The sequence below is a fragment of the Sceloporus occidentalis genome, unplaced genomic scaffold (genome assembly GCF_023333645.1).
Source record: "Sceloporus occidentalis isolate IW3139 unplaced genomic scaffold, rSceOcc1.0.p SCAF_2, whole genome shotgun sequence".
Lineage (NCBI taxonomy): Eukaryota > Metazoa > Chordata > Lepidosauria > Squamata > Phrynosomatidae > Sceloporus > Sceloporus occidentalis.
Window position 1 is genome coordinate 71,180,876 of NW_028316982.1, and position 14,671 is coordinate 71,195,546.

The window sequence follows — 14,671 nt, forward strand, 5'->3', positions numbered from 1 at the left end:
CATTACTGATATTGCAGACTAACACAGTTATGTCTTTGAATTCTTTTTTATTATTATTATTTTATTAGAACAATTTACATCACATTCTCCCATGAGCCAAACCTGCACTTTGGTTAGGTGGGTAACTTTTTAAAAAAACCCAACATAAAATAATAATTAAGAGTTTGAAGGAAGGATAGAAACAGCATAGGAGAGCACTAAAACATCAGAGGAGTGTATGTGTTAAAGAGTCCCATATTAAATCCACGGCAGTTTTCTCATGGATGGAAATTTTTCAAGCATCAATGGAAATGGGAGGGGGCTGACTTGCTGCCCCACATATTCACTCCCTACATTCCCTCAAAATATAGAGGAGGGAGTGATGGTTCACAGCAAATGGAGGGCCCTTCAGGGGAAGGAAGAAACTGCTGTTGTGCAAATAGATTTCTGCTCATGTAATATTAACTTCCACCCACTCACCCAATGCCACTGCTCCAATAAAAATTAAACCAACCCCTGCCTTTTCATGGCTTCTTATATTTATCTGTGTGTGGGGAGAAAGAGAAAAAGACACACACACACTCACACACACACACGGAGTGCCGATCATTGATATAAATTAGCCACTATAACCTGAGAAATGAAGATTCTTACAATCTGTTTCTGATTTTTTTTTGCCCACTGATTTCACTGTATGATCTTCAAAGGAGCCACCTGGATAGTTGCTAACATTCTTGTACTCTCATTTGGTGCTGTGGCTTTTTGCTAGTAATTTTCCTGTTCCCGATCCATTTCTCTTGTCTGTAAATGTTCGCATCCACCCACACCCCAAGTATACAGAATCTTTATGATGAGTGAAATGAGTTTCTCCAATTTTCCAGAGGCATTTTATGCTTTGCACATTTTCACAGGACCCTCCCTGTGAAGAGAAAGAAGAACCTTAAGTTAATCCAGCTCTCTGAGAACATGAAGCTTGTACCTTGGCACACAAACACACACGGCAACTAATAATTGCTTTTCAGGCAAGTTGGTGCGTGCTAGGGTAACATCAGGACAGTCTCCAAAGAACCTGATGCTGGTATAAAATCAGCTATATGAAATTTGTTTCAGTTAAACCAAATTCACAAATATTTCTACAACCTTGTTGCTGCAAGAGCCCTTATGGTTCCTCTAGGGGGGAACCTAAAATCCTTTTCAGATAGTTTTAAAGTTTTTAAAGTTTTTAAAAGCTTCCAAAATGATTAACATTCTGTATATATTTACAGAGAAAATGTGTGATTTCTTTTGAAGCAGAGGCAGTAATGATTAACCAGCCATTTACAGTATTTGTTGATAGTGTGACTTCCACTTGTCTTAGAGTGTTAGAGATAATTTGGTACTTTGTTCTTTATCCCTCCATGAAAGTGCATATGGCATGAAGGTTAGTTTTTGGGCAAAGGTGCACAACCTGCCTACAGTGGCATCACTAAGACTGGCATTACCCAGGATGGTAACTCATGGTGTAACCCCCCCTTGACCTCCTCTCGTACCATACCATACCATACCCTTAGAAATGTTTTTTTGTACTAATACTACTCATAAATTGCAATTTCCATATATCACTGAATGTAATGGTAATAGTTATGACATAAAACAACTAGCAAAATTAAAATTATACCTTTAAATTACAGTATCATATACACACCCTGAATGTATTTACACATACATAGTTATATGTGGTTAAAGTGAAAATTTGGTAAGATTTGATGTTATTAAATAAAATTTTAAAATAATACAATTTTAAATTAGTTAATTAAATAAATAAATTGTTTTAAAGTTAATTTTAATTAAAAAAAAAACAACAGCCTGAGGCCTCTCCTTTCTCCTCACACTGAGCCTCACCCCACTCACGCAAATGTTTCAACATTTTAAAAGGACACAGGTGGCCTGTTTCTGCCCAAAAGGCAGATGTTTGGGGAGAAGTGATGTCACCCACCAGTTAGAATGTCACCTAGTATGGTCCGCACCCCATGCACACCCTTAGTGACTCCCCTGCCCGCATGTATAACCAGGTGTCCTAACTGTGTTTTCCCATTGTTTATTCTGACCCTCTGCTGCCATTGCTGAATTTTCCCATTGATTTCATAGACAACTTTTTACCAACGACTGCCAGCAGTATGGAGAGACATATCAGGATCAGCCAGGAGTTATACCTCCTTGCCTTAGGGCAGAGGTAGGATAAATGCGGTCCTAAAGCTCCATGTGACCCATTTTTACTTCTACTAGAACACTACAGGCATTCTGGGTTGCCCTTTTCCTAGCCTCCTCCTTAAAATCTTGAGACAATTCACCATTTAATAATTAATAATAATAATAATTTGTTTTATTTATATACCACTATTCCAAAGATCATAGCGGTGAACAGCAAGTAAGCTAATTAGCAAGTAAGCTAATTTGCCCCCAACAGTCTGGGTACTCATTTTAGCGACCTCGAAAGGATACAAGCCTGAGTCGAGCTTGGGCCCTTTTGCTGGTCTTGAACTCGCAACCTTGTGGTTTTGAGTGAATGGCTGCAGTACAGGCATTTAACCACTGCGCCACCAGGGACCCATTTAAATAGATTGTGTATGCACATATGTGGATATACTGCTGTTTAACATTTAAAAGAAAAACATTTTGCAAAACGAGAAGTGGACTACTGTTTTTTGTTTGGAATTTTTTCATTCAGAGGATCCTCAGGCAGAAGACTGGTCCCCAGACCCATGGCAATTGCTCATCCATGTCTGACTTTATCTTGAAAGCTACTGATTGCACAAGTGCCATATTCAGCTTTGTTGACCTTTGTTGCTGCCTGGAAAGACAGTTGTTTTGAGCGCCTACACCAGGGACGTAGCCAGGATTTTAGGAAGGGGGGGGTCCAGACTAAGTGCCACCATTATAATGGGGCTTGGGGTGGCGGCACAGCAGCACGCACCATTCATTTTTCTAATGGGGGGCGTCTGAACCCCAAGAACCCCCCCCCCTTGGCTACGTCCCTGCCTACACACACTAATAAGCCCAGGTTTACCATCACTTCAAGTTTGTTTTCTGTCTGAGCAGCTGGTTGAATGAGAGTAGCTCTCACATGGGCATGATCAAAATTTGAGTTCCTCAGCAGAGGCCCTGTTGTATATCTCACACAACCTTGTAAAAGTAGGTTGCTAACTATACATGAAATGGCGTTCTCTGTAACAGCACCCTGACTTTGGAACTCTCCCCCCCCCCAAAAAAAAAAAAAAAGAAGAAGTCAGACTGGTGCTATCATTTTTGAGTTTCCAGGAAGCAACTAAACCTATTCTGTTCCACATGACCTTTACTCCTTAAAACCAGGAGTGGCTGCTCTGGGTCTTCAAAGTGTCTGTGGTTTTAACATTAAAGAGTTGTTTTAGTCTGTTTTTAAATGTAAAAGGCAATGCATTAATGCTTTAAATCAGTGGTTCTCACTTTTAACCCTTGTGATCCCCTTTACATCTGCATACAGATGTTCCTCCATTGCTTCACATAGTATATGAATAAAAATATTTATTTGTTTCATGTGCATCTTGTCATAAGAACCAAGGCTGTGCCAGGATGGGTGGAGAAAGAAAAAGTGGTGGGATGGGCCCCAACAGAGGCCATGATCCAGCATGTTTTCCTGCTCTCTCTCTTTTTTCTCCTCCTACTTCATCAGGAGGAGGCTCCAAGCATCCTCCTTGGCTTTCTGTTCCCCTCCAAGACAGAAAAAGTTTGGGAAGTGGAGGAGGAGGAGAAGGAGGTATCAGGGCCTCCAAGTCTCAGCCCCCCTCCACTTGAGCAATTCTTGCCCCCACCCAGGGTCCCATCCCACAGTTTGAGAACCACTGCTTTAAATAAGAAATAAATAGTGGTGGTGACAGAAGTAATACAGGTTAGGAACACACAGATAGTGAATAAATATGATTCCTGCCCACATGTGGCTAAAGACACTTTAAAATGGCTATTATAATCAATGTCCACTAGTCCTCTGAATTTACTTAGTGTGAATATCAACTACAAGTTGGGAATACTAGCAGCTGGAAAGAAGAAAAATGGTTTAATGAATAGTTGTTGTTATATTTAAATGTGTATGTGTGTGTCTTCAAGTTGCCTGTCAACTTATGGTGCCCCCATGAATTTCATAGGGGTTTCTTAGGCAAGGAATACTCAGATATGGTTTTAGCAGTTCCTTTCTCTGAAATGTAGCCTACCTGGTATTCATTGGCAGTCTCCCTTCCAAGCATAACTCAGGGCTGACTCTGCTTAGCTTCCAAGATCAGGCAGAATCTGATGCCTTTGGGGTACTTAGGAAGTAGTAAATTTGAATTCAAATCCCGTTTTGGCAAGAATTAGAAATATGTGACTCTTCAGTTGTTGCTAGATTGTAACTCAATCTCTCACTATTGGCTACACTGGCCAAGGCTGATAGGAATTGGAGACAAATACCAAGGAGCCCTATGTATTCCATCTCTGATTTAAAGTATTGCCAGAAGTAATCTTTGTTTTTGACATGCATGTTTCCACCTTCTGTTGGCCCTATGCCTCATTCCCAGCACAAATGGCCTTTTTCATATTACAGCTGCGGAGTTTGATATAATGTCTCTGTCATCTTCTAGTAATGAATTGTTCTGCCCCAGTCGATGTCATGTTTCTGTTGGATGGATCATATAGCATTGGCAAAGGAAACTTTGAAAGGTCAAAATATTTAATAATCAAACTTTGTGATGCCTTGGACATCGGTCAGGAAAAGGTAAGCACCATGGTGCATTCAATGTAATGTCTACAAGGACAGAAATAGAAAAACCAAGCCTGCATATATCTGTAGGAAGGCTTTGTGGAGCACCCAAACACCCAACCAATATCTCTGTGAAAATGATACATGGCTATCTGATCTTGGGAAGAAAATTAGACAGTGGCTCATTTTCCCACAAAAGCCTTAAACCAGTCTAATCTAAGTCTTAAACCAGCCTAATCAGAAAACCTTGCTCAGTTAATTTTAGGGAATTTTCAGTTGTTTATTAAAATGAAGCAGTGCTGGACTATTGAACTGATTGGTTGTTAGAGATTATATTGATTAAACTGATCATTTTTTAAAATTCAAATATGATTTCTATATTTAATCACAATTCATTTATGGATTTTCCTGTTCTTCAACCTTCTGGACACTAAACAGATTGCCCAGAATGACAAAAACAGGAAAAATGGAGGTGGCTGGAAGTTCATGGCTAGTGTTGAAGTACTGGTAGTTTTTGATGTTAAACGGTGTATACAGGGATCAGAAGAATGGGAAACTGTTTAAAAAATGAATTGTTTCTCTCTGAGAGGCTTTCAAAAAAATCAGTCCATGCTTTTTGAGGGCTAGAAAAACAAGTAATTGAAGAGGTGGGAAGGATCAAGAACCACAAATCCAGACTGGGGGCTACACTTTGACCATCTCTGTTATTGAAGTTTCCAAGCTTGTACTTGATACTTTATACGCTCTCTCTGCCTTCTACTTTTCAGTAGATGATGGCCTGGAAAGTAACTCATAACGTCTTGCATTTTGGGCAGCTGTAATGATGTGCCAGCTTACATACTCCTGAACACAATCTGCAACACTCTGGAATCATCAGAGAAGAACATGATTGGGGAGGTGTTGATTTATATAAAGTCCTTGCCTTGGAGAGAGTGTGGGGAACTTGATTAGAGGGTTTTCCACAAAGAATTCTATGGCAGGTAGCGTTGCCAAGATATGACTTTCTCAGACTCTGAGATTTCAGGACAAAAGCCTAAGACCTAGAGAGACCCCTTTGTGATATCACAGTGGCAGAACCTGGTGATGTTATTAAGCATAATATATTAAGCATCATCTTAATAGGCTATGCCATTCAGTTAAAAAAACACTAGGTCTGGAAAATAAGGAAAATATATACTTACCATTCAAGACAGTGCTGTCAGTCTGATATTCCTCCCATTATTTTGAGGACTCGAGAAGAGGGTCCTAGATAGACCTTGAGATCTGAAAACTGAAATAGCAGACTTAAACATAACACACATCTAATGATACCTCATTTGCTTGTTTAAACATCTTATGAGCTTTCCAGACTTGGGAACAGCTGCTCAAAATAATATCAGCATTATAGATGTTATTCTGTCCTTTCAGGTCAGAGTGGGAGCAATACAGTTCAGCAGCGCTGCTTACTTGGAATTCTCCCTGGATGCATATTTCACCAAACAGGAGATAAAAGACAAACTCAAGAGGATTGTGTTCAAGTAAGATTGATATATATGGAGGTCCTACCCACAATTTGGTTTTCATTACCTGTCTTGCTAACAAAGTTGTAACAAATAATTGTCAAGGGATGTTTGCATTCTGACAGTTTTATGCCTGTATTACTGATTTGGATCACAGAATGATAAGCTGTAAAAGATTTCAGGGTCATCTATTCAGCTCTCTGTCAATGTAGAAAATCTTCTACATTTCCTGCTATAGCTGCAGCATCTCTGCCAGTTGTCCATCCAGCCTATGCTTTTTATTTATGATTTTCTTATGAAGATGAACCTCCCATTTTGTGAAGGACTATTTAACAGCTCATATAACCAGAAAGCTCTTCCTTATGTTTGATCAGAATTTCCTTTCTCAGCATTTGAATCCATGCCAATATACTTACACTGAAACGTTTCCTGCTATCTTTAATGATATTCAGCACCTCCCTTTTTACAGTTATCTTTTTATTGCACAAAGAATCTTCCAATGATATAAAATAATTAAAAAGAAGTGACACAAAGGCAGCGTACAGACTGTCCCTTTCCCTGATGGATCGGGGCCTCAGCAGCCCCAGAGGCCCAATCCACCGTTTTTACAGGCTGTGGGGAAGTGGCAAAATGCTGCTTCACCGCATCCTGGAAAGGGGTGTCCTTGGGGCTTCATGCCCCAAGGACACCCCGACAGTGGTGGGGAAAATGAGAAAGGGGCCACTCGGCCCCTTTCTCTTTTGTGTTGCTGGCTCAGCTGTGTAAAGACTGTGCCAGTGACACAAACAAAGGAAGGAGCTCCATTTTGGAGCTCCTTCCGGCGCTGCTGAAAGGGCGCCACAGGTGCCCTGCAGCGATGCCAAGACGTAATGGCTGCGCCACTCAGTTTGGACGAGATGCGGCCGTTATGTCAAAATAGCAGCGCCCATGTGTATAGAACGCCGCCATTTTTATGCCCCATCACATGCGAGGGGCTAGGGGCATTTGAAAGCACCATCCCTCGCACGTGACGGAGGCGCTTCATAGAGCCCGTTTAAATAGGGCCAAAGTTAATTAAAAAGAATAAGTTAGCAGATATTAAACTGAAAATATATCAGAGACAAACCCTTTATTTTATTTCATTGATTTTATTAGAGTTACAAAGCAGCTTACACAATATGTAGTACAGAAGTTTAAAAAGTGTTAAGCAACCAATCCAATCAAAACATTAATTTGAAGCAATTAAAAATACATTAAAACATTTACACATAAACAGCTAGAAAGATGGTCAATTTTTAAAACATATATCAGTGAGACCTGCATTGTATATACCATGACAATTAAAGTCGCATCAAACTGGTAAAATTTTGTAGTGTGGATACAGCCTAGGCTCTCGTTCATATAGCACAAGTGATACCACTTTAATGGCAACGTCTATATCCTTCAGATTCCTGAAATTTGTAGTTTAGTAAGCCTTAGAGGCAGAGGATTTTAAGTATTGTATGAAACTACAGCTCCTGGGATTTCATAGCATGGAGCTGTAGCAGTTAAAGTAGTATCAACATGCTATAATCATGTAGTGTGGAACCCTCCTTGTATTAATACATGGACTGAAAGGAGTTCTATACTTAGAATCTAAGATATGGGAAAAGGCAGCATTATAAGCCTTTTGAATCATTTGGAAGTGAGAAGGAAGACCAATGACAAAATGCAGCTGGCCAGGGAAAACATGACTACTACCACTAGGCTGTTGACGTGTTCCTGACATGTGGCTTGACAGAGAAAATGTTGCAGGGAGGGAATAGAGAAGAAACCTTCAGAAGATCAAAGCCCACTCTGGCACGAGTTTAGAGCACTGAGAATTACAGGCTGATATAAAGAGAAGTGCATAGATTAAAGAGCTATGCACCACAAAGCGAGCATCTGATCAAATACTGAATACACCAGGAAATGAAGAAATGATAATAAGGTTCATTAAGGAAAAAAACACAGAATAAACATGGCTCTGAAGCAAGAGCCTGTACAGTGGGATAAGAAGATTGTTCTCTAAAGAGGGAATTTACTTTGCAAATCTGGCTTTGCCATAAACCTTTTGAACTGAAATAAAAGCAGTGTTAAGAGACAATAACTGGAAATGGGCTCTATTAAGAACTCCCATGACAGGCTCAGAAAACAGAAGGAGGTGACTGTAGCTTTATTATAAAATTGTTTGGCGTACTAACTAGAAATAGGCTGTTTCTTTTGTGTTGCAATAAAATATAACACAAAAGGATGGTTGCTATTACTTTATGTAGTCTGGAAGTGCAAATCAGGGTGCAGAATAATTATACAGTCGGCCCTCCATATTCTCGGCTTTGAGACTCGTGGTTTCGATTATTCGCGAGGTCAAGGCCAGGGAGAGATCGGGGAAGCAAAGGGTCTTTTGGGGGTGAAGTCACCTCCTGCCTTTGCAGCCCAGGGAGTGATCTGGAGTGATCTGGCAGGGAAAGCGGCAGGAAGCCAGTTAAAGGGACAGGAGGGTGGGAAAAAAGGAGAGAGTGCCCTTGCTACTATTTCCCCAACCGCTCTCTTTAACTGGCTTTTGAGTGTGTGTGTGGGGAGGGGGGGTATTCACATTTCCCCCCATATTTGCAGGGATCTTGTTCCCCTAATCCCTACGAATATGGAGAGAGGACTGTAGAACCAATTTTATATCCCAGGATATAGAAATTGCATAGACTGCCCTCTCACATTCATTATGAAGTAGAATCCAATTTGTTGTAAAATTGTGCAGGCTTCACAAAGGAAATTTCAATTATGCATTGAAAATAAATTAGGCAAGCTATATCCCCCTCAATTTTGGGCAAGCAAGCTTGGATGAGGCCTAAATACCCTAAAACTATTTATGGTATTTCTGGTCTGATCTTGGAAACTAAGTGGGCTCTTCCTTGGTTAGTACCTGAATGGGAGATCACCAATGAATACCAGCTACTGTATGCTATATTTCAGAGGAAGGAATTGGCAAAACCACCTTTGATTATTCCTTGCCTAAGAAAATCCTCTGAAATTCATGGGGTCAACATAAGTCAACAAGCAACTTGAAGGCACATACACCAAAAAGATAGTTTTTTTCACCTTTGGCTGTGGGCAGCTGAAAGACGGAATAAATAACACAGTCTTTTTGCTTTTCAGCAGTTAAATTTATACAGGTTGAGTCTTCCTTATCTGGAATTATGAAATCCGAAATACTAAAAAAAAACCCCAACCTTTTAAATGGATGGCTGAGATAGTGACACCTTTGCTTTGTGATGGTTGAATGTACACAAACCTTGTTTCATGTACAAAATCATTAATAATATTTTATAAATTTAACTTCAGGATATGTGTATAAGGTGTATATGACACATTAATGAATTTTTTTTTTTAGACCTGGGTCTCGTCTGCAAGATATCTCATTATGTACATATATGCAAATAAAGGTATTCCATAATGTCCCAAACCCCAGAATCCAAAACACTTCTGGTCCCAAGCATTTCAGATAAGGGAGATTCAGCCTGTACCTATAGCAGCCTATAGCAGCCTGAAAGCTCTCCTTCAGGTTGGCCAGGTTTTAAGGAAAGATCCTGCATTTCAAATTTTTGGAGGAGGGGGGTTACAACTGCATTCCTTGACAAAAGAGTCTCTGGGATTCCTAATAACCATTCAGCCTGTCCTTGGTCCCTGCAGCATTGCCTATGTCAGCTTTGGTAATTTGGGGACAAAATACCACTGTGTACAATAAGGCCTTTTACTTTTACTGTTTTACCCATAAAGATGGTCATAAATAGGCCACTGTATTAATGATCAGAAACCAGGAAGAACTGAGTGAATTTCCAACTGATTTTTGAATGTCCAGGAAATGGAGCTTTCTGAATTCGCTTCCCCCATTGAAATGGTTAAATATACCTGCTCTGGGTTTGCTGTTTTGTGCCTTCATGTTATTTCCAATGTATGATGACCATCAGGTGAATGTGATATGGAATCCCCCCCCCCCAATAAGGTTTGTTCAGAGGGGGGTTGCTATTGCCTTCCTCTTTTATTCTCCTGATGTCACTGACATATCCCTTCTGTCCCTTATGTGACCAATCCTGGGCCACTGAAACTTGAGTTTAAGCCTGTCGTTGGTCAGGTTGTTATGCTCAGATCTCCAAAAACTGCCTTAACATTACCCTAGGGCCTTAGCAGCTTCTTATATAACAAGCCTAATTCCTTCACTTTTGTCCCCTCATTGTTTGTAAGAATCAAAATAGCGAAGTCAGCTGGTCCAACAATCACAATAGAATTTACATTTCTATACCACTTAATAGTGAACTGAGCACTCTCTAAGCACTTTACAATCTGTAAGCCAATTGCCCTCAACAAGCTGGGTACTCATTTTACCAACGTACAAAAAGATGGAAGGCTGAGTCAACCTTGGAGCCCTGGGATTGAACTCACAATGTTGTGTTGCACTATCGGCATCTAACCACTGCACCACCAGGGCTCCCAATTTAAGAGGATACCATGCTGATTGTTCCTTTCTATAAACAGTAAAAGTAAAATAAAAGTGATGTGCTTTTCAAGTGAATACCTGTTGGCATTTTTAGTTAATGTTATGTATCCCAGCAATGTGCAGATGTGAATATCATCCCTCCACAAAAAAATCCTAATATTTATTAGTGTTATTTGTATACCCTTGTATAGATGCAAGTTAAGAACAAAGACATGCAGGCTCAGTAACACTGAAGTGTCCAAATCTTTGTTCCACCACTAGCACACATAGTTTAGCACACTGAAGCATTTTCAGTTTTTCTTGCAAGTTCTTGTAGTCACCCTTCCATGTATCTTAAGCACACGTTTCTTCAGGGCAAAACAAAACAAACAAAGAGAACTGTCTGTGATACCCAAAATGTTTTGCTAATACAACAGTGGTCAGCTAGTAAAATCCATGCAGATTTCCCAGAACTGCACTTAATGCTTGAGAGTCACAGACACTGAATGTTCACAGATGTTGCAGTGGAAGTGTGGGGGCAGAGATGAAATCGCACCTGCAGTGGACTCCAGGTCTTTAGAAATCTTTATAGCACAACTACACCCACACAAAGTAAGTGGTCAGGATGGATGACACATGCCTAACTTAGAACCTAGGGGACTTGTCTTAGATGAAAATGTGAACTGCCTCCTTTGGAAAATAACCAGGCTTGCTGTGATCAAGTGGCTCCTTTGATTTCATCTATGGTGACTGTTTCATAGGCTATCTCAAGGGCATAATATTACCAAGGGATAGCATGCATCCTATGTGAACTCACCCTGACAGTGAGTATCAAATCTTGTCAGAAAAAATAAACCAGAAAACCAAAGATATCAGAGTTCCCAGCAATGGCAGCTGGTGAATTCCATATCAATGGGGTAGTGGTGATTATGCTCAGGAATTTAGTGTGATCTTTAAGGGAACTAAGATGCAGAAGTCTGGCCTTAAAATAGGTTCAGCTCCTTGGATAGTGCTTTCAACATTGGGACTAAGAGTCACCTCCCTACTGACAGTAGTCATAACTGATGGCCAGACCCTTTGGTTCGGGAAATCAAGTCAGCTGCGGTTTCTCCCACCTGTCTTCCCTGGATCTTTTAAGCTGTTGTCTTCCTGCTCTCTGTTTTGCACTACTCTTGAAGTCTTGAGTTAATTATAGGAAGGAGGGAAGTGAGGCAAATGAAAAGACTGGAGGAAGTTAGGCTAACAGAGTTAGTGCCCCCTTCTCTAGTGATACAGTGATGAATTTCAAGGTTTGTCTATTTGATTAAAATATTCCTTGTTCTATTTGAATAGAATGCGATTTCTCCACACATGATTTGGAGGAATGGTTGGGTGGGGGATAGACAATTAAGCATTGATGCAAATGTGCGAATATCTGCAGCAATTTGCACAATACACTTACATATAAACTAGCCCCTTGAGAGTTAATGCCTCCAGAGTCTTTTGACTCTTCCTAGTGAGTTTCAAAGGACTGTTTTAGTTATTCATACTGTGTGTAATACATAGCTGGACATTAAGGGTGGTAATGTTTACCAAAGTTTCTGATCTTTTGAAAACTAATTACTGATGGGGGGGGGGGGAGGAGAGAAAAAGATATATTGTTCTTAGTAGGCAAAGTAAGAGATGAATGAAACCAAATTAATGTTAAAAGAGGAACATGTATCACCTCAAAACATGGGTCCTTTTTGTTGTTCATCTTACTATAGTCAAACTGTAGCAGCAAGTTAAGGTAGTGGCATGAAAATCAATTTATCATCAAATATTTATTTATGACTGTGTGCGCGCGTGTGTGACTTTGTGCATGCATGAGATTAGGTATATATCTCTAATAACTGTCTTCCCCAAACTGGTGCCCTCTAGAACTGTCAGACTACAACTCACATCATTCTTTGGTAGTGCACCTAATGGCCATGTGCCTGTGGATGGTAGGAGTTATAGTGTGAGACAGCTGAAGGCACCAGGTTGAGAGTGATTGATGAAGTTGATTATTCTTATTTGACAAAATACACCAAGGAAAATTCTTCCTTATTTCAGTAAAATTCTTACATTACTTCTTCTTGTCCAATTAAATTAGTTAACCCTCCATATCCACAGATTATGCATCCACCGATTCAACCATCTATGGCTTGAATTTTTTTTCTAATTATTCTAAAAAGCAAATGTAGATTTTGCCATTTTATATAAAGGACACCATTTTACTATGCTATTGTATTAATGGGACATGAGGATCCATAGATTTGGGTATCCAGGGTGGGTCGTGAAGCCAAACCTCAGTGCATACCAAGGTTCCACAGTATAGGTTAGCATTGCTCCGGAGAAAGGAATGGAAATGATGTCAACCTAAGCAAAGCTGTCTAATTCCTCCTTCTCCTATTCTTTCCCTGTTTCCCTTAGAGGTGGTAGAACAGAAACTGGACTTGCTCTGAAATACATCCTTCGGAAAGGATTCCGTGGGGGCAGGAATTCATTAGTACCTAAACTCCTCATTATTCTTACTGATGGGAGATCTCAAGGCAATGTGGCTGCACCAGCCAAGCAGTTAAAAGAAAGGGGAATTGCTGTGTTTGCGGTGGGAATCAGCTTTCCAAGGTAAGTTACCCTTTAGAGTGGGAAGAAATCAGAACATAGAAAATGTGGTCTTTGGACATCACTCCCAGAATGTCCTACCCAGCATAGCCACTTATCCTCACTCTGGAAATGAGCAAGCAAATCCAGTGGCATGCTTACTACTTAATGACAAAGAACCATTAACAAAAGAAAATATTTGCTGAGAGAAAAAGATATAAGTGCATTGGTCAGGATGGAGACAAAGGGGATGGGGTGGGGCTGAGTGGGCAGGAAAGATTGTCCACCAGGCAGCAGCTCATTGCATAAAGTGCCATGCACTTGCTGTGGCACTGCAAATGAACCATGCAAATATGAATGTGCACATGTGAGTGAGAATGGAAAATATATGAGGGTGTTGCAGCAGGGGATTGTGTTAGAAGACATTTTGTTAAAGAAAAATAAAAGAAAAATGTTAATGGTTTAAAAAAAGTTTTATAGAAAACTTTGTTGGTTTCTGTAGCTCAATGCTCGAACACTTGTTTGGTATACAGAAAGTATCAGGTTTATAGAGTTGAAGGTACAAAACACATTGCAGAAATAATCCAGTTCGAGACTGCTTTAACTGTCCTGGCTCAATGCTAGGGATTTCTAGGAACTGTAGGTTTGTTGTTTTTTTCCCCGGACATGTAACCTTTTCTGACAGAGAGCTCTGGTGCCACAATAAGCCAGAATTCCCAGGATTTGTGGACTGAAACTGGATTATTTCTGCAGTGTGTTTTGGACCATAGAATCATAGGATGTTATCACACTAGACGAATCCCAGGCAGAAACGGAATTTAAAAGTAGAGAAAACCCCACAAATGCGGGATGTCTTTCAGATGACATTTCTTCCAAAGAGCAATAACGTGAAAATAAAGTGAATGGAAAGTGGACAAAAATTGAAAGACCTTTCCACAGCCACCAGTGAATGGCCCAATGTCTACCCAAGTAATATGTGAAAAAGCAAACTTTGTCTGCTGGCAAAAAGAGATCAGAAAAGAAAACATGGCTAGATTCTGTATAAAGCTATTTCCTGCATATGCTCTTCTAACCAACTCCAGGCTCTTCAGTGTTAGCATGAAATTATGGCAGGGCCACATTGCTTTATTTGTTATAACAGACTTATTTATTTGCAGATGGGAAGAACTGCACATCCTGGCCAGTGAGCCAACTGAATGGTACCTGCTCTTTGCAGAAGACACTGATGATGCCTCCAATGGCCTCTACACCACCCTTACTGGATCAGCAATATGCAGTGCTGCATTTCCAGGTAATGAAAATTTGATTTATACATGCAGATTAATGAAACTTTGCCTTCTGTTTCCTTTTCAGCATCAGCTTATCCCCCCCTCC

The 14,671-nt window shown here is 40.2% G+C and overlaps 1 protein-coding gene across 1 annotated transcript in view; it reads left to right on the plus strand.

Moving 5' to 3' along the window:
- Nucleotides 1-14,671, plus strand: part of LOC149318525 (von Willebrand factor A domain-containing protein 2-like) — a 55,833-nt gene that overhangs the window by 25,968 nt on the left and 15,194 nt on the right. The window contains exons 4-7 of the mRNA XM_089507807.1: nucleotides 4,608-4,741; nucleotides 6,134-6,243; nucleotides 13,127-13,321; nucleotides 14,455-14,588. Of these exons, the coding sequence (XP_089363933.1) occupies nucleotides 4,608-4,741; nucleotides 6,134-6,243; nucleotides 13,127-13,321; nucleotides 14,455-14,588 (573 nt within the window). The remainder of the gene's footprint in view (nucleotides 1-4,607; nucleotides 4,742-6,133; nucleotides 6,244-13,126; nucleotides 13,322-14,454; nucleotides 14,589-14,671) is intronic.